Source organism: Egretta garzetta, unplaced genomic scaffold (genome assembly GCF_000687185.1).
Source record: "Egretta garzetta isolate BGI_Z169 unplaced genomic scaffold, ASM68718v1 scaffold48, whole genome shotgun sequence".
Taxonomy (NCBI): Eukaryota; Metazoa; Chordata; class Aves; order Pelecaniformes; family Ardeidae; genus Egretta; species Egretta garzetta.
Genome location: NW_009260595.1, coordinates 1,711,590 through 1,730,286, shown reverse-complemented (window position 1 = coordinate 1,730,286; position 18,697 = coordinate 1,711,590). Strand labels below are relative to the sequence as shown.

At 38.9% G+C, this 18,697-nt stretch overlaps 1 protein-coding gene across 1 annotated transcript in view; it reads right to left on the bottom strand.

Moving 5' to 3' along the window:
- Positions 1–294: 294 nt before the first annotated feature.
- Positions 295–18,697, bottom strand: part of CNTNAP5 (contactin associated protein family member 5) — a 232,003-nt gene continuing 213,600 nt past the window's right edge. The window contains exons 23-25 of the mRNA XM_035900233.1: positions 10,951–11,169; positions 5,465–5,536; positions 295–491 (exon numbers count right to left, since the gene is read on the bottom strand). Of these exons, the coding sequence (XP_035756126.1) occupies positions 295–491; positions 5,465–5,536; positions 10,951–11,169 (488 nt within the window). The remainder of the gene's footprint in view (positions 492–5,464; positions 5,537–10,950; positions 11,170–18,697) is intronic.

The window sequence follows — 18,697 nt, the reverse complement described above, 5'->3', positions numbered from 1 at the left end:
TCCAGGAACCCACAACAGAAACCAGGTGTGCAGGTGGATCTTATTTTCTGTAGGGTGGGAAAACAGGTCTTTTGAGCTGCAGAAGTAAACTGTGACTGCCAGGTTCTTGTCCAGAGAATGAGGCACTGTGATTGTTGTCAGTGTTTCCTGTGCAGGGCGGTGTTTTCCAAATGAAAAAGAAGTTAGCAAAAAAAAGAATGTTTAAAAAAAATTACAAAAAGCAAAAAGGAATGAAGAAAAGAATAAAGGAAGGAAGGCTAGGGGAGTAAAAGTAAGAAGAAATTGCATTGTCCATCAGATGAAATATTCCCGTTTGCATTCGCTCACTGTGTTCTGCAAGTCAATGTCAGCTTTAAAGGAGCTCTCGAGATTTTCTGGGTATTCCTTCTCCTTTGTCTGGCTACTTCGATGTGCTTGCTTGTGCTGATAGAGGAATCTGCCCATAATGGCAATGATGCAAAAGATGATGAATATCACAACTGCTATAACACCTGAAGAGGGGTAAAAAAGGAAAGATAGAAAGAGTAAAAACCAAAACCAAAACAAAACCCCCAGTTACCTAAAAAATACATTATCAGTGCACAACAGCTAGTGGATATGCCAGGTCAGTTCATTTCAGTCTGTACACAATCATCTGCCTCTGTCATATCCTCCCTGGTAGTTTTTATTTCTATTTTGTCACCTTAAGTAAGACTTAAAGCAGCAAGCATTGATGTAATTGACCTTTTAATTTCAGTCAAATTCTGATTTCACTGGAAGTAAAGTTGGATCAGAGTGTTTGTTGTCAAAAAACTAGATCTGTATGATCATACAAATTCCTGCTCTGTCATATTTTCTTCTTTGTTATCTCTGGAAACCTTGCATAAGCCTTGTACACTTTGGTTTATAGCTTCTAGATATTATCAAAGGCAGCTCCCTACAGGGCATCCTATAAAATAAACAGAGATAAATTGCCTTCCAGGTTGTTGAAGGAAAATCAAAACCATACATGAAGCTGTAAGGACAACTTTCCCTAGTATCTAAGTGCTTCCATATGACCTAATGAGTTCCACTACACTATCAGCTTGCAGAGCGCTCAAGAAATACAGGATATGTGAACACTGTGTTGAGGCTCTCAACAGATGGTAGTTAGCTGGGTCTTAGATCACAGAATCACATGGAACCAGAGAATGACTGAGGTTGGAAGGGACCTCTGGAGGTCATCCATCTTGTCCAACTACCCTGCTTAAGCAGGCAGATAGACAGACTTTGGTTATATTTTAGAAGACTGAGGTTCTTGATAATCCATAATACCTTTTTTTGGGTGATATCCAACATCATGTGCCACCACTATTGGCTTAATCCATAATGCAGGTGCTTATCTAGGTACCTTGATACAGACATGTACTAATAAATACAGTAAGCACTAGACCTGCATTAGATTACAAAAAACTTGAACTGGATTTTATGGGGCCCAAATTGAAAGTACCCTAGATGCTTGCCTTGACAGAAGTATTTTTCAGTTATAATCTTTAAAAATGAAGTTACCTCCAATCACAGCTGAATCGCTTCTGACTGCATTGGTGAGAGGCTCTCTTTCATCTGCCTTCCCAAAAGGATCTGCAGTTGGTTAAACAAAACAGGGCTTATTTTTTTGTATCAGCTATATTCATTTTCTCTGTGGCTTAGACAGAAACATCTTCTTACCCTCATGAATTCTAATCTGTTTTCAAAAGATGTGATTTGGGGGCCTGGAGAATTGAACCAGAAAGCTCTCTGAAAAATAAAGTGAGTTTGCAGGACAATTTTCTTCTACATCTTCAGGAGCCAAGTCTGTTAACGGTGTATTTAAAAGGAAACAGAAAGGCTCACACCAACATCTGAAAGTGTTGTCTCAGTTTATCGGTAGAAGAATCAGAGAGATATTTGAACTAAATAGCCCATTGGGAGCTTTCCTCAGTCAGGGATATTATTTCTTTTTTTTGCCTTTTTTTTTTTTTGATACCTAGAAACAATATCAGAAAGAAGCAAAAGGAAAGGAAGGCTAGACCTGACCTATGTTTGTTTAGACCTGGCCTATGTTTGTGGATGCAGATCTACAAGTCAAATTCAATCCCATAAAGAGAAGCAGTCTCTGCTTGGGACAGCTTCTCAGAAGGGGTATTTTTCTCTCTACTGCGGAAATGCAATGGTCAAATTGAATTCAAAACAGAGAGGGGGCAGAAATGAATTCCTATATCAAAGGCTCCTCAATGTTGGAGCTCTCTTGTACACTATCTATAAATGACTCCTGTCGAAACACTGGGCCAAACAGTCTACATGCTGGCAGTTTCAAATTCAGATCCAAACATGAGGTGTGAGGCCCTCTCTGAAGTCAGTGGAGTTACGGCAGGGTACCTGCTTTAGTCCTGCATGTTTCAGAAAATGCTGTGTTTTCTATTGCTAGCTGAATCCAGCTTTTCTGCACCTTCACAGGTTTTTTTTTCCTTTCAGCTCACCCTCTCCTTTGTCAAGATTCCTATCTGTGTTTCTTTCCTTTACAAGTCTCCAGGCTATCATACAGAAGACGTACATGGGAGTTACGGATGACTGTCTCTGCTATATATTATACTGCTTTGCCAAACTTATCTTTCCAATGCAAGAGGTGGAAGCCTAACTGAGAAATTTGGTATTGCAAGGTTTATTGTAATTGAACATCCTTGTCTTAGTAGCTGATTCAGCCATGTTTTGGTATATCATTGCCCAAGAAGATGTTTTATATTGTGTATCAGAAGGACGTTTCATATTTGCGTATCAGGAGGTGCTGAGTTTGTAATGATGGTGGCTTTGGGATATTTTGGTTCTTAAAGGGGACACTTCATCCTGATACCATCCTGATACATCACTGATACCAGCCCCAAAGATGTTCAGAAGGCATCAGCTTCAAAGAGGCTTTCATGTTTTAAAAGATGCAACACTACTGCTAGTTTTAGGGGTGGAAGGATTTATCATCAAACACATCCATACTGAAAAGTCAGGGTTCCCCAAATCTGCAGTCCATTGACTGAGCTAGAGGCATAAAATGGACTTCTGGCGACAACTGAATACCTCCAGTGTGCCCATTATCAATGTGAATAGTAATTGCCAATGACAGAATTGGACACTCATGTTGAGACCCATTTACAAGAGGCCCCTTGCTTGGATACTGGGTGCCTATAGTGATGTTGCCAAGAAACAAATAGTCATGGCAACAATTCATCTCATTTACCACATATGTGGGACTGGAATGGGGATAAAAAACTTTGTCTTACACATAAATATAGATAGAATCATAGAAAAGGTTAGGTTGGAAGGGAAATCTGGAGGTTATTCAGCCTAATCTCAAGTATTTGAGCCTAAACTCAAAGCAGGGCCAAATTCAAAGTTAGATCAACGTTACTCATAATTTTGTACATCATGAGTAGGTTAATCTCCTTTATTTTTCAGTATCTCAGAGTTAGTTATATAAATAAAAACTAGTAAAAACTAGTTTTTCTTTAGTCAAATAGAGGAAAAGAACCTACAGATACTTTATACCCTAAAATGGCTGTCAAAGATGGACAGTGTGATTCACCTGTTTCTTTCCACAAACTAGAAGAGGTGGGTAACCATTATTTTAGACTCAAAATGATTTAACCTTCAGATACTGGAAATTTGGTTAGATATTCTCTACTCCAGCCCTCAGCTGGCACTAGTGAAATTGGTTACAATAAAAATTCACATGCATTGAACATCAGTCTTCCTGTACCAAAGAAAAATCTCCAGCTGGTGTCTGGTGCATGGTATTAGTCAAATAGAGTTACGAAAGACTATTAGTTATGTATGAAAAAAGCATAAAATTAAATTTCTACCTTAAATATTATATAAGGTGTCATTCATGCCTAAAAGATTATGTAAGAACTGACACTAAATGCTGTTAAAGCTCTACTATTTTTTGGTGACTGCTACCAGACTTTAAGCACTGAGAGGAAACCAGAAAAAATGTTGGAGATCAGTTTCAGAATGGAGGCCAACAGATGTAGGCCTTAAGAATTATGTTTTGCCTGAGAAATAAAATCAGGATACAAGGAGAGGAGGGTTTGTTGCAGAGGAACAGATGGCATGTGACAGCAGAACCATCTCCAGTGGGAACACGATAAACTCTGATGCCAAGGAAAAGCAATACTGTGTCTTATCTGAGACCTTAACAGGACATCCTCCACCTTTTATGTAAAACTGGTGACGTTACAGTGTGAATCACTGTGGTTAAAAGCATCGCTGAGGTCAGAAGACCCCTCTGGAAATGATCTAGTCCAAACCCCTACTCAAATCAAGGTCTATTACAGCAAGTTTCTCAGGGCTGTATCCATTTGGGTTCTGAATATATTCAAGGATGAAGACTTCACAACCTCTCTGGGCTTCCTGCCACCTTTGCTACACTTTCTGCTCATTGGCATGAACCATAAAAAAGGAAAGATAGAAAGAGTAAAAACCAAAACCAAAACAAAACCCCCAGTTACCTAAAAAATACATTATCAGTGCACAACAGCTAGTGGATATGCCAGGTCAGTTCATTTCAGTCTGTACACAATCATCTGCCTCTGTCATATCCTCCCTGGTAGTTTTTATTTCTATTTTGTCACCTTAAGTAAGACTTAAAGCAGCAAGCATTGATGTAATTGACCTTTTAATTTCAGTCAAATTCTGATTTCACTGGAAGTAAAGTTGGATCAGAGTGTTTGTTGTCAAAAAACTAGATCTGTATGATCATACAAATTCCTGCTCTGTCATATTTTCTTCTTTGTTATCTCTGGAAACCTTGCATAAGCCTTGTACACTTTGGTTTATAGCTTCTAGATATTATCAAAGGCAGCTCCCTACAGGGCATCCTATAAAATAAACAGAGATAAATTGCCTTCCAGGTTGTTGAAGGAAAATCAAAACCATACATGAAGCTGTAAGGACAACTTTCCCTAGTATCTAAGTGCTTCCATATGACCTAATGAGTTCCACTACACTATCAGCTTGCAGAGCGCTCAAGAAATACAGGATATGTGAACACTGTGTTGAGGCTCTCAACAGATGGTAGTTAGCTGGGTCTTAGATCACAGAATCACATGGAACCAGAGAATGACTGAGGTTGGAAGGGACCTCTGGAGGTCATCCATCTTGTCCAACTACCCTGCTTAAGCAGGCAGATAGACAGACTTTGGTTATATTTTAGAAGACTGAGGTTCTTGATAATCCATAATACCTTTTTTTGGGTGATATCCAACATCATGTGCCACCACTATTGGCTTAATCCATAATGCAGGTGCTTATCTAGGTACCTTGATACAGACATGTACTAATAAATACAGTAAGCACTAGACCTGCATTAGATTACAAAAAACTTGAACTGGATTTTATGGGGCCCAAATTGAAAGTACCCTAGATGCTTGCCTTGACAGAAGTATTTTTCAGTTATAATCTTTAAAAATGAAGTTACCTCCAATCACAGCTGAATCGCTTCTGACTGCATTGGTGAGAGGCTCTCTTTCATCTGCCTTCCCAAAAGGATCTGCAGTTGGTTAAACAAAACAGGGCTTATTTTTTTGTATCAGCTATATTCATTTTCTCTGTGGCTTAGACAGAAACATCTTCTTACCCTCATGAATTCTAATCTGTTTTCAAAAGATGTGATTTGGGGGCCTGGAGAATTGAACCAGAAAGCTCTCTGAAAAATAAAGTGAGTTTGCAGGACAATTTTCTTCTACATCTTCAGGAGCCAAGTCTGTTAACGGTGTATTTAAAAGGAAACAGAAAGGCTCACACCAACATCTGAAAGTGTTGTCTCAGTTTATCGGTAGAAGAATCAGAGAGATATTTGAACTAAATAGCCCATTGGGAGCTTTCCTCAGTCAGGGATATTATTTCTTTTTTTTGCCTTTTTTTTTTTTTGATACCTAGAAACAATATCAGAAAGAAGCAAAAGGAAAGGAAGGCTAGACAGACTTAGACCTGACCTATGTTTGTTTAGACCTGGCCTATGTTTGTGGATGCAGATCTACAAGTCAAATTCAATCCCATAAAGAGAAGCAGTCTCTGCTTGGGACAGCTTCTCAGAAGGGGTATTTTTCTCTCTACTGCGGAAATGCAATGGTCAAATTGAATTCAAAACAGAGAGGGGGCAGAAATGAATTCCTATATCAAAGGCTCCTCAATGTTGGAGCTCTCTTGTACACTATCTATAAATGACTCCTGTCGAAACACTGGGCCAAACAGTCTACATGCTGGCAGTTTCAAATTCAGATCCAAACATGAGGTGTGAGGCCCTCTCTGAAGTCAGTGGAGTTACGGCAGCGTACCTGCTTTAGTCCTGCATGTTTCAGAAAATGCTGTGTTTTCTATTGCTAGCTGAATCCAGCTTTTCTGCACCTTCACAGGTTTTTTTTTCCTTTCAGCTCACCCTCTCCTTTGTCAAGATTCCTATCTGTGTTTCTTTCCTTTACAAGTCTCCAGGCTATCATACAGAAGACGTACATGGGAGTTACGGATGACTGTCTCTGCTATATATTATACTGCTTTGCCAAACTTATCTTTCCAATGCAAGAGGTGGAAGCCTAACTGAGAAATTTGGTATTGCAAGGTTTATTGTAATTGAACATCCTTGTCTTAGTAGCTGATTCAGCCATGTTTTGGTATATCATTGCCCAAGAAGATGTTTTATATTGTGTATCAGAAGGACGTTTCATATTTGCGTATCAGGAGGTGCTGAGTTTGTAATGATGGTGGCTTTGGGATATTTTGGTTCTTAAAGGGGACACTTCATCCTGATACCATCCTGATACATCACTGATACCAGCCCCAAAGATGTTCAGAAGGCATCAGCTTCAAAGAGGCTTTCATGTTTTAAAAGATGCAACACTACTGCTAGTTTTAGGGGTGGAAGGATTTATCATCAAACACATCCATACTGAAAAGTCAGGGTTCCCCAAATCTGCAGTCCATTGACTGAGCTAGAGGCATAAAATGGACTTCTGGCGACAACTGAATACCTCCAGTGTGCCCATTATCAATGTGAATAGTAATTGCCAATGACAGAATTGGACACTCATGTTGAGACCCATTTACAAGAGGCCCCTTGCTTGGATACTGGGTGCCTATAGTGATGTTGCCAAGAAACAAATAGTCATGGCAACAATTCATCTCATTTACCACATATGTGGGACTGGAATGGGGATAAAAAACTTTGTCTTACACATAAATATAGATAGAATCATAGAAAAGGTTAGGTTGGAAGGGAAATCTGGAGGTTATTCAGCCTAATCTCAAGTATTTGAGCCTAAACTCAAAGCAGGGCCAAATTCAAAGTTAGATCAACGTTACTCATAATTTTGTACATCATGAGTAGGTTAATCTCCTTTATTTTTCAGTATCTCAGAGTTAGTTATATAAATAAAAACTAGTAAAAACTAGTTTTTCTTTAGTCAAATAGAGGAAAAGAACCTACAGATACTTTATACCCTAAAATGGCTGTCAAAGATGGACAGTGTGATTCACCTGTTTCTTTCCACAAACTAGAAGAGGTGGGTAACCATTATTTTAGACTCAAAATGATTTAACCTTCAGATACTGGAAATTTGGTTAGATATTCTCTACTCCAGCCCTCAGCTGGCACTAGTGAAATTGGTTACAATAAAAATTCACATGCATTGAACATCAGTCTTCCTGTACCAAAGAAAAATCTCCAGCTGGTGTCTGGTGCATGGTATTAGTCAAATAGAGTTACGAAAGACTATTAGTTATGTATGAAAAAAGCATAAAATTAAATTTCTACCTTAAATATTATATAAGGTGTCATTCATGCCTAAAAGATTATGTAAGAACTGACACTAAATGCTGTTAAAGCTCTACTATTTTTTGGTGACTGCTACCAGACTTTAAGCACTGAGAGGAAACCAGAAAAAATGTTGGAGATCAGTTTCAGAATGGAGGCCAACAGATGTAGGCCTTAAGAATTATGTTTTGCCTGAGAAATAAAATCAGGATACAAGGAGAGGAGGGTTTGTTGCAGAGGAACAGATGGCATGTGACAGCAGAACCATCTCCAGTGGGAACACGATAAACTCTGATGCCAAGGAAAAGCAATACTGTGTCTTATCTGAGACCTTAACAGGACATCCTCCACCTTTTATGTAAAACTGGTGACGTTACAGTGTGAATCACTGTGGTTAAAAGCATCGCTGAGGTCAGAAGACCCCTCTGGAAATGATCTAGTCCAAACCCCTACTCAAATCAAGGTCTATTACAGCAAGTTTCTCAGGGCTGTATCCATTTGGGTTCTGAATATATTCAAGGATGAAGACTTCACAACCTCTCTGGGCTTCCTGCCACCTTTGCTACACTTTCTGCTCATTGGCATGAACCATTCTTGATCTGGGAGGAGGTGACCCTTGAACCAGCAATCCTGGACCCCTCTTCTCACCAGGGTTGTATCCCATGAGATTCTTCCAGATCAGAGGTTGTTCTACTGAAGTCTGGGGTTGCAGTCACTCTCTCTGCTTTTTTTCCTTCCTCTCAGGATCCTGAACTCCACCATCATAGCCAAGGCTGTCCCGGCACATCCCTGGCCAGTTCCTCCTTGTTTGGAAGTATCAGGTCCAGCACAACTTAGCACAGTGAGACAGGGACTTGCACTGCTTAAGTTGCCTTTCAGAAGCAAAATTTTTCTCTGCAGTTTCTGACTTGTGAAAGTCTTTGGCATTTTTTACTTCAAATGCATGAAGACCTGCTCTTCAGCTAGAGTAGACAGACAGCTCAAGACTCTATCATTCACTCAGCTGAATCCACTCTAGCATTACAGTATTTTAATATAAAAAAAAAAAAGCATAGTAAAAGCCAATTATCTCTATGCCGTCAGTGTAGAGTTCAGAATACATGTGTCTTGCTCATGCCTCTACATGTGCCTCGGCAAGGAAGAAGGTGATTTGCAGATCTCTGTTAAATATCAGAACCACAATAAGTCACCTCTCATTCTGTGTTTCCTAATCAGAAAGAGCATGTATGGACAACTGAGCTGTGAGAGAATGGATTTTATTGTATATCTGTCTGCTAGGAAACTTTCTTGAAGACAAGAAGTATTGCTCTCTGAAGAAAAGAGCTTCAATTGTTTTCAAGTTATAAATATAGAAAGCTTTTTTCATACCTTTAAAGAGAGATTTCCTAGAGGGCTATTTTGTTGTATCTGTACATTAGAAAATCGACACAGACATGTACAGTGAAATTTGACGTTCTATTTTTCTTCTCAGACACTCAATAATGAGAAATTGGGAAGTGATGAATTGAGACATAAGCAGTGAATTTGAAAGTTAATCCTTAACTCTGTCTTCTTTTTATTTCTTAAAATGTGTCCTTTCCATGTATAAATGTAACTTTCAAGTACATCTATACAAAGCATAATTTGCTACAAATTGGAGGGTTTTTTTAAACAAGAATCTACTGCCCAGTGCTCTTACTATAGCATATAAAGACATGAAGTCTTCAGAACTAACTTGTTCTAAAGATCTTATTCAGGCTTTAATCAACTCTAGTGTGCATAGTGAGGCAGTAGTGTCAGTTAATTCATCATATTGAGAGGAAATAATATTTTAAGCACAGAGTGGCAAAGACAGGGATTAGCTTTTATAATAATTCTGCATTTCTGATGTAACAGTGTTTAACCTTGACAACAGAGTGCAACTGATTTAAAGCTTTAAGCGTTTAAGTCCAAATATGCTACACTCTGTGTTCTGTCCTGCAGTTCTGAGCCTCAGGTTTTACTGCTTTTAACTCTTCAGAAAAATTAGATCATCGAGGTGACAAATCACAGGGCAAGGATTTCATACTTTCAGTATTGTTGCCCGTTTGGTATTTGCAAGACACATTTCTTCTGTGAATCAGGGCAGATACTTTAGACAACTCTGGGCGGTGAGAAGGAAGTTGGGGAGTGGGGAGAAGCACGCACGCTGGCAGCCGCTCTCCACAGAGTAATCAGCAGCCCTTTTCCCTATGCAGAATGCTAATAGCATCTTTTGTTTTCTCCTGAATATCTTAGGCAGAAGCTGCAGGAAATGGGGATTTGATGCAAGTACAAATGTCAAAGGAATCATATTATGATCTAAACCAGAGCTTTATTAGTTATCAGAAAAGAGAAAGTGGCTTCATAGGTCAAGGGACAAAAAATAGCCCTTAAGTCGTACCCCTCTCTAGTCATTAAGAATTCTGCCACATCCACTAGTGACTAAAGCAGCAACTTGATTGCCCCTGTTCCTGGTGACAACACTTCCAGCTGCTCTGAGTTTCCTTCTCTGCATACAAATTCACATATGCAAAATACTTAAGATTCCCAGAGGACAGTTTCAGGATTGCAAAAGATAAACAAACCATTGGGATCATCTTACTGGTACTGCTCAAGTAGTGCTCCTTCTCTTTAGCCTGAGAGAATAAAGTACAAGCATTCAATGGAAGTCACACACATGTGTCGAGGGGTTTGTACAAGGAGTTTTTGTTTGTTTCTGCTAGGGTGGGAACAAATTTGATTTGTTTGTTGTACGACTCCTATTTCTTCACCACCACTGGGATGCAGAATCTGTGTAACATTTATATTCTCCTTTGAGATCTGCAGCACTGGAGCTATCTAGAGTGGACAGGAATGGCAAATCAGGTGCATAACCATACTTCCAATGCTGTTTCCACTATGGCTTTGGGAATTGTTGTTTGTTCTAGGCATGTTTGAGGCAAACCTCTAACTTAGTCTGAAAACTTTTAGTACTATGACTTTTAAAGGGGTCTTGGCTAATCCTAATGCCCATCCTCAACACTCCTAATTCTGAGAGAAAAGGCAACTTCCCGTTCCAACATTTGCACTACCACAATTGCATTATAGCAAAAAGGAAGGATGCCTTACTCTACAGTATCCATTATATTCCCTGTTTCCCTCTTGGCAGGACATACCTGATGAGGAATATATTGTAGTTACTGTGTTCACATCAGCTTCCATTATGGACGCACAGTTCGATTCAGTCAAAGAGCCTTTGACAGTCACAGGAGCAATGCTGGGATGGCGTAAGGCAGCTTTCAGGGGAGCAATGTGATTGTACTGAACTGAGGACAGGCAGCCAGTGAAACCATAGGCATTTGCCTTTGAGACTTCAGGGTCCAGTGACAAACTATCTGCAATACAACCAAAAAACACTCTGGGAATTATCTGTTTTAGGAAGGCATTAAAAAAGTTAATCCTTTTTTGCCTTACCCACCTCTTTTACTTCTCTTCATCCAATCTCAACTGTTCAGGTTCACCTTCAGCAGCTTACAGGTTGCCCTTGGCCTGACCCACAAGGTTCCCATCCCCAGTCCTTTCTCTACAATGCTACTTACATTGAATCATGTTGCACAGGACACAAAAGCCTGCATTGTGCTTCTTTCCTCATCCATTTTCTCTACTGTTTGACAATATCTAACACATCAGAGGTGCTAACCATGGCAATAATAAAAATAAGCAGTAAAAATAGCAACACTGAGTATTACAGGATCCTAGGGATGATGTTCTTTAACTTTTTTTGCATCAGTTTTTTGCATCAACATCAGTTTCACAGATATGGACCATATCTTCAAGGCATTCCACCTCCTCCACTCTTTTAATGAAGGAGCCTATTCTCTATTGTCTATGAGCCAGGCTCTCACTCTGCTAGCCCCATTCCACAAATAAAACAGAAAGCAAAGCTATACCTCTTTTTATCTAAATCAAATCCAAAAGCAATATCTCCATGCTCTTTTCCAGCCTGAAGATGAGATAGCAGCAATTAATTTATTTGTTGGTCTCTGTTCATTTAAATTTCACAAAGAGATAGACAATTCAAAGGTAAGTGGGTTTTATTTAGTTCCAAATGTTTTAATATCAAAGATTGTTTGGGAAAGTCAGTGAAGGACAGTGAAGCCATCTTCCCTTTCCTCTAAGCTCTCATTTATTTACTTTCCAGAAATTGAAATTCATAATGCTCAGAGGTCTGTAACATGATGCACCTTATATCTAGGTCAATCAAACAAGAAAAAAACAAACCACAAATGCACACATATATAGTATCAAAATTTATTCAAAGCCTTAAGAATTACCTGCTAATGAAAATAACTTCTAGCACTGAAAATTTTGAAAATACTCCCAATGACATTGGAAAATAAGGATTCCCAGCTTTTTAAGTTTAGTTTCAAAGCTTGAAAGTAAAGATGGTAAACTTTAAAATAAGGTCCAATTTTTCCACTATCATTCAAATACAAGGAATTTACAAGCTTTCAGCCGAAAGGATTTAGGAAAAAAGTAGACCTTCTCTTATAACTGACATTACTACCTGTATTACATAAACTTATTTTATATATAATAAAATACACTGAAATCTTAAAACTAGCCCAAATCACACATTGTTTTGGTGCTCAAGATCCGTGACCAGTATTGTCATGCAGTCAGAGGGAATTAGGCGAGAAAGATTTCTAATTATGTTTGAATGTCTTCATGGAAGTGTAACGTGGAAGAGTTTGGCTGCTTCGCAGCAAAGCAAGGTGCAGTGTGAGCTTGCTCTCCAAGGGGTCTTACAGGAGACATGCTCAGTCTGCAGAGCTGTCATGGGGACAGCCTCTGGGCTGTGAGTAACTGCAAGAGAGAGAGACGCGAAGGGGAACAGTGAGGCTTTGCTGCTGGCAAAACTGTAGCCTTACCGAGGTTCAGGTTTGCTCTTCTCAAAGCGCCTAGGAATTGCCTGCATTCAGGTTTTTAATGAGATTTTGGCAGGGGTGTTATAAAACAGATGAAGAATTGTTTCCAAGTTTCTGCAAGAAGGCTTATATAAAACTAAAAGACTGATTTACAGTATTTGCCACCTTTGTTGAATTTATAAAACCCTTTGTAAACATCCCTACTCTCAGCCTTTCCTGTTTTCTTAGCTCTGACACAAAAGGTGGATTTGTTGGTATCTTTTAGTCATCAGGCAATCTAAATTGCTCCGTTCTGCCCCAATGTGCAAAATGTAAAGCCTAAGAAATAATGAATTCCTTTTTCATGGTACAGTAGTTTGAAAAGTCTAAGATACAGTACATTTGAAGGCTTTTTTTAAAAAGTCAAATTAAGGGCCAATTCCAGGAGCCTTTTGCCAAAGTAAGCTTTGCATGAATGAGAACTAGGAGATTTGTTGTTGAAAGGCTTTGAAATTTGAAAAAAGGAAATCAAAGAACAAGCCAAAACCAACCCCAGAGTCCTCTAGTAAAAATCCCATGTGCACAGATATAGTTTGCTTTATTATATGGCTTTAGGTGCATGCCTTATGTTGTTCAGAAAGTGGGGCTTTCACTGTTCTCAACAAGAGACCTGCACAACTTGGATTGGAACAACTTGTGCTGCCCTCTGAATTCTTGAGTGGATAATGTAAATCTGTGATTATGACATGGTTACCTCTGTGAAAGGCTTATTAAAGGCCACTCTGTCACTTGAAGTCTTTGAATCATGATAAAAATGTTTTTCCAAAAGATATTTTCACTACATGACACTGCGTTCAGTAAGAGAAGCAACCTGGTGAAGTTCCAAGGTCTGTGTTGAAGCAAGGTCATATGAAACATCAGCGGCTTTCCTCTGACCTGGTTATGCTGTGAATGTTTCCCTGCATTTGACTGGCCTGGAAAATCACACAGAATTGCTGCTGATGGCTTGGTTTGATCTTCTGACATTTTAGCATTACATTTCTGTTCTTGGTATTGGAGACCGAGTTACTTTGGATGATTTCTACACAGTGGGCGAGAAGGCAATCTTTTTCGGCTTTTGAGTAATTTAACTGTTCATTCTCCACAACTTAAGTTTACCCATATTTTTAGGAAGTACTTTTTAAGCTTTGTCTGCTGAGTTATGCATAAGTTGGCCTGGCTTCTTGCTGGGTCCTCTTCTAGCTGCTCCCTGGAAGCTGTATGCAGTGTCACAGCTCAGTAAGTTTTGTGTTGGTTTTGCTTTCCTGTTTTCCACGCAATGGCTTTCTGTGATAGTGAGGATTAAGTTTAACATGTAGTTGTAATTTTTAAACTTTATTGGTTGTATCAACATAATTTATCTGCTGATTCATTCCTCTTCACTGAAACAGACGTCCTGTTCCATTGCTGTTTCTTTGTGCACCTCTGCCACATACAAGACCTTTTTTAAGATCTTAAATAAATAAAGAAATTTTAAGTCTTAATATCTCAGTGATGGGGAATTAATTTTCATCAAAAATAGAATTCTGCTGGAATTCTCTAGGACCAAGCATTAAGCTGCTCAGCAATGTATCAGCAAATTGACATAGTAAACGATAACTGGTATGACAGGTAACAGGAATCCAAGAGAAATCAAAAGTTATTTGCATGCAGGGAGGGTGGCTCAAACGACCTTCTTTCTAGAGATACCACTGTGGAAAACGGGACCACAAACATTATCCAATATCTTTCCGTTCTTTCTTTATAAAGAGTAATTTCATGTCACTCAAACTTAACTCTGAGCCCAAAGTTGACTTGTGTGCTCACTTACATCCACGAAGGCCCATCATGGATTTCCTTAATCAAAATTTATTTATAATGTCAGTGAGAGCAGACATAGCCTGTTTAAAATGTCTATGCCCTAATTAATTAATTAGTCTAAGTGAATCGCTGGTAGAAGCAGAAAGTGTAATTTACTTTGCATGCTGAAACACCGGTTGTGCTTTTCTTGAGTCTGAGAAAGAGAAAGATGATTTTTGTGGGAGTTAAAGTGTGTCCATCACCTCGTTTTGCCAAGGTGCTGAACAGCACTGGAAAGATTACTTCTTGGACACTGTCACTAGATTTGAGCCCATGACCTTGAAGTAAAAGACTTGCAGTCTCCACGCTGCACCTGTCTCAGAAGAGTTGACTAGCAGGTACTGTGTGGTTACCTTGAAAAATATGCTGCTGTGTCCTTTGACAACCTCAGCAAACATTGCAGATACTAGCCGTTAATTTAGAAAGGGCAGAAAGCATATCTTGGATTAGACTGGAACCCACAGAAAGGCATCTTTGGAGTAAGGTCATTTCCTGGCGTGATCCTGCCACAAAGGCAGTGGAGTGAACAACACAGAAATTTTTCCTGGTTAGAACCGTTGAAGTCAACTGGTTTGGCTCTTGCTTATGAAAAGGATGACTTTGAACAGGAGACAAGCTCCAGGCATTCAATGCACCTTCAAGACACTTTTGAAAAAGCAAGGAACAGCAAGAACAAAGTAAAGGTACTTTTTCTCACAAGTTTTCCCAGGAATGAGCAGAATGCTCCAGGATTTGCTTGCTGGCAATTGAACCTTTTGTGCCAAGTGGAACATTTGAGAATTTTTGTTTCATTAGGCTTAGCAGAGGTAATTTCAGATATGCATTTAATATGTATTCTTACAGACAGTTTGTCATCAAAAATGAAGCGCTGCTTAGAGTTGCAATATGAAATTCATTACATGTCACAGCTTTTGACATTTGAATCCTAATCTGTCACAGCACATCCAGCCCTATGTGATTTTGCATGGGCTCAAAATATAATCTATAAAAAGAAGAAAATATGCAAGAAGATGGAGACACGATGTGCAAAAAAATACATGCTTTTCTCAGGAGCAGACGGCTAAAATCAACTCAAGTAGCAAGAACTCAGACTAAAAATAAAATTTCTGGATAGAAGTAGATGACCTTGGACACTTATTTAGGCAGCATTATCATCAAGAAAATGGGGATTTAACCATGGTGTTATAATCATATGGTAAATTATATTGCCGGGGAAAAAGTCTGAATAGATTTCGTCTCTTTGATAGAGACATGATGGCATTATGGGCTTAGACCTTGGATTGCTTGAAGTGTCTGGGGTAGCCAAACTTTGCTTATTTAACTGCTTCCATCTTGGTCCCAAATACCTCTCCTATTTTATCCTAAGTAGTCAATTCCATTTTCCTTAATGCTTTACTAGGCTAATAGGAGGAAAACCAACAACTGTTAAAGATGGCCTATAATGTACCCCAGAGATCTTTTTCTGGGGTATGGTCCTTCTAAGAAATAGGTATTTAGGGCAAGAAGAGTCTGCAGTAAAGAGCTTTGCAATGACCAGAAGAAGAGTCCAGCCAATATCTCTTGCAGCTATTGCTGTATTGTTCATAATGCTAGAGTACAATATTCCAAGATTGTGACTTTAAATTTCTCAAGCAATTTGTAATCTTGTGAGCTTAAAAAAGGGAATGGCTTTCCACCAAAAAAATGGACTTAAGTCTTTTCCATAAGAACTCTCTAAAATGAGATGCTTCTTTAGGGAAGCTTTTGTATCTCAGAGTTAATGCCAACTTACCCCTTCTGATTGAATTATCCCGTTATCATCTCCCCCAGTATAATACTACTCTTGGACGAATTGCTATGTGATCTCTTCAGTGTATAAATTCCATTTTCTTCTTGTGAACTTTTAATAAGAAAAGCTATTGTAGAAATCGTAAGAATTTTACTGCACCTACATAATGATTTTAATAAAATTACTTTCCAGATAAACTTTCTTCTATGTGGACTTTATATAAAAGCTGAATGATTCAGTGGAAAGACTCCTACAACTTAAGTGTGTTTTAGCTCAGGCTTTTAGAGATAAAAGATATCGTGGTCATGTGCTAGACTACACAGTTCTTTACACTGCCAGTGTGGGAAGGGCTGCTAATTCATTGCTCTGAAGACACAAGTAAATTAGGTCAACATTAATAGGTGCTAAAGAAATCTTTGCAATCTTTTTCTTTAGAATACTCTTGAATCCCTTTCAACGCTATCATTTTACTCTGGTACCACTACACAGCTAATATATTAAATTGTTCAGAAGCAAATATGCAGACAATGAGATTCACTTCTATGCATCAGTGATTATTTTCCCAGGGACTATAATGATGAAAGGTTTAGACATGTTGGGACACAGTAAGAAGTTTTCAAAGATTCATTAAGGTCAACCGCAAAACAAATAAATTATATTTTCCATTGGGATAGCAGCTTTTTCTAGACAAGACCTAAGCATATGCAAATGCGTCTGAGATCAGAGAATTACAGAATAATTTAAGTTGAAAGACACCTCTGAAGGTCATGCAGCTCAATCCCTTGTTCAAAGTGGAGCCAGCTTCACAGTTAGGTCAGACTGCCAATAGAGATCATGTGGTTAAATACAGCAGTATGATCTCTGCAAGGAGTACTTAAAGTAAATGAACTGGGACCCTGGTTAAGATTTCACTGAGGCTTTGCCATAAACTGTATGACCCACTTGGGGCCGGAATCTGGTACTCACTGAAGTCCATGGAAAAATTCCCATTGATACCGATGAGGTTTGAATGGGTTCTTTTGTATCTTGCCTCTATATTTGTGAAGTAAAAATGACAACAAACTACAGGATAATAATATTTTCCTATTGCTGTTGGATCCTGTAAGGATGAATTCAACAAACGTCTGTTGGCTACTTGAATGCTGCTTCTTTTTTCTCCCTTGTCTTCAAAGCCACACTTATATTGAGATTGATCTTTCTAAGGCAGCTATATGGCCCCATTACTGTGGATCTGAACAGCTCACAGCCTTTAATGCTTTTATCCTTCTAGCACCCCTCTGATGTAGGGATGTTCTATTATCCATGCTTTACTGATAGAGAACAGAGATAGTAAAGCTCAGATTGGTTCCAGTGGGAATAAAATGCCTGCTTACCTTTATACCTGCACATAAATGGCTTGCCCAAGGTCATTCAAGCAGTCTGTGGCAGAGTGAGTGTCCCTATGTTTTGAATTCTAGGTGAGCCTCCTCTGCCTTAAATGGAGGGTTTTTTCCTGGAATTCAGAGCTGGGTGTAGGGCAGCCATTGGAAAATACAGCAGAATTGAAAAGCAGAAAAAAATATCAGGGTTTAAGTAGCTTTTGACTAAAGGAACTGTAATGGGGTTGGAGGGGGTAGAAGGGGGGAGAAACTATTATTTAGAAACTGGTCATTGTATAAAAGTGCACTTTTCAAAAGTTCCAGCTGTGCTAAAATGGTTATCATAAGAAAATCTGGTGAGGAAGAGGTTTCAAGCTTTTATGATGTCCTGCTGGAAGCTCTCTTTGAGATTTCTCAGGCAGTGGGAAATGAATGGTGGAGTCAAGAAAGAAGGTGGTATAATCAGCTGGTTAAGCAGCCAGGATCAGGCTGCTAGAGCAGGCAAATGAGCAGTGGTGTGACAGGAAAGAAGAGGAGAGAGAAATTTTCAGAAGAGTATAGCACAGATATGTAGGACACATAGAACAGAGGGGTTTTTATATAGTTCTGTTTCAGTGGACACACAAATGTTCCTAATGAATGCCTTTAGGTACCTAAATCCCAGTGGCATCCAAAACAAACTCTACAAGAAGTCTAGGGCTACTTTGAAGCATCACGTGCCCCTGGAAATTTGTGCTTTGCTGAGGGGATGAACAATGACAAGGAAGAACTTAGAGGATATTGGTTTAGGTCACCAGTATTCCCCTTCTGGACAGACATCATTAAAAGAAGTTATAGTCAACATTTTATCCTTATAATAGTATAAATGATGAATGGACATAATTATGTAAGTAAGTTCTACATTCCTAAAATGACAACATCCAGATCTCCTCTTGACACAACAAGGCAATACTCTTGATTTTGTAGCAGTAGGGATTTTTGAGAGGTTTTTTGCCAGCATGGGACAGTGTAC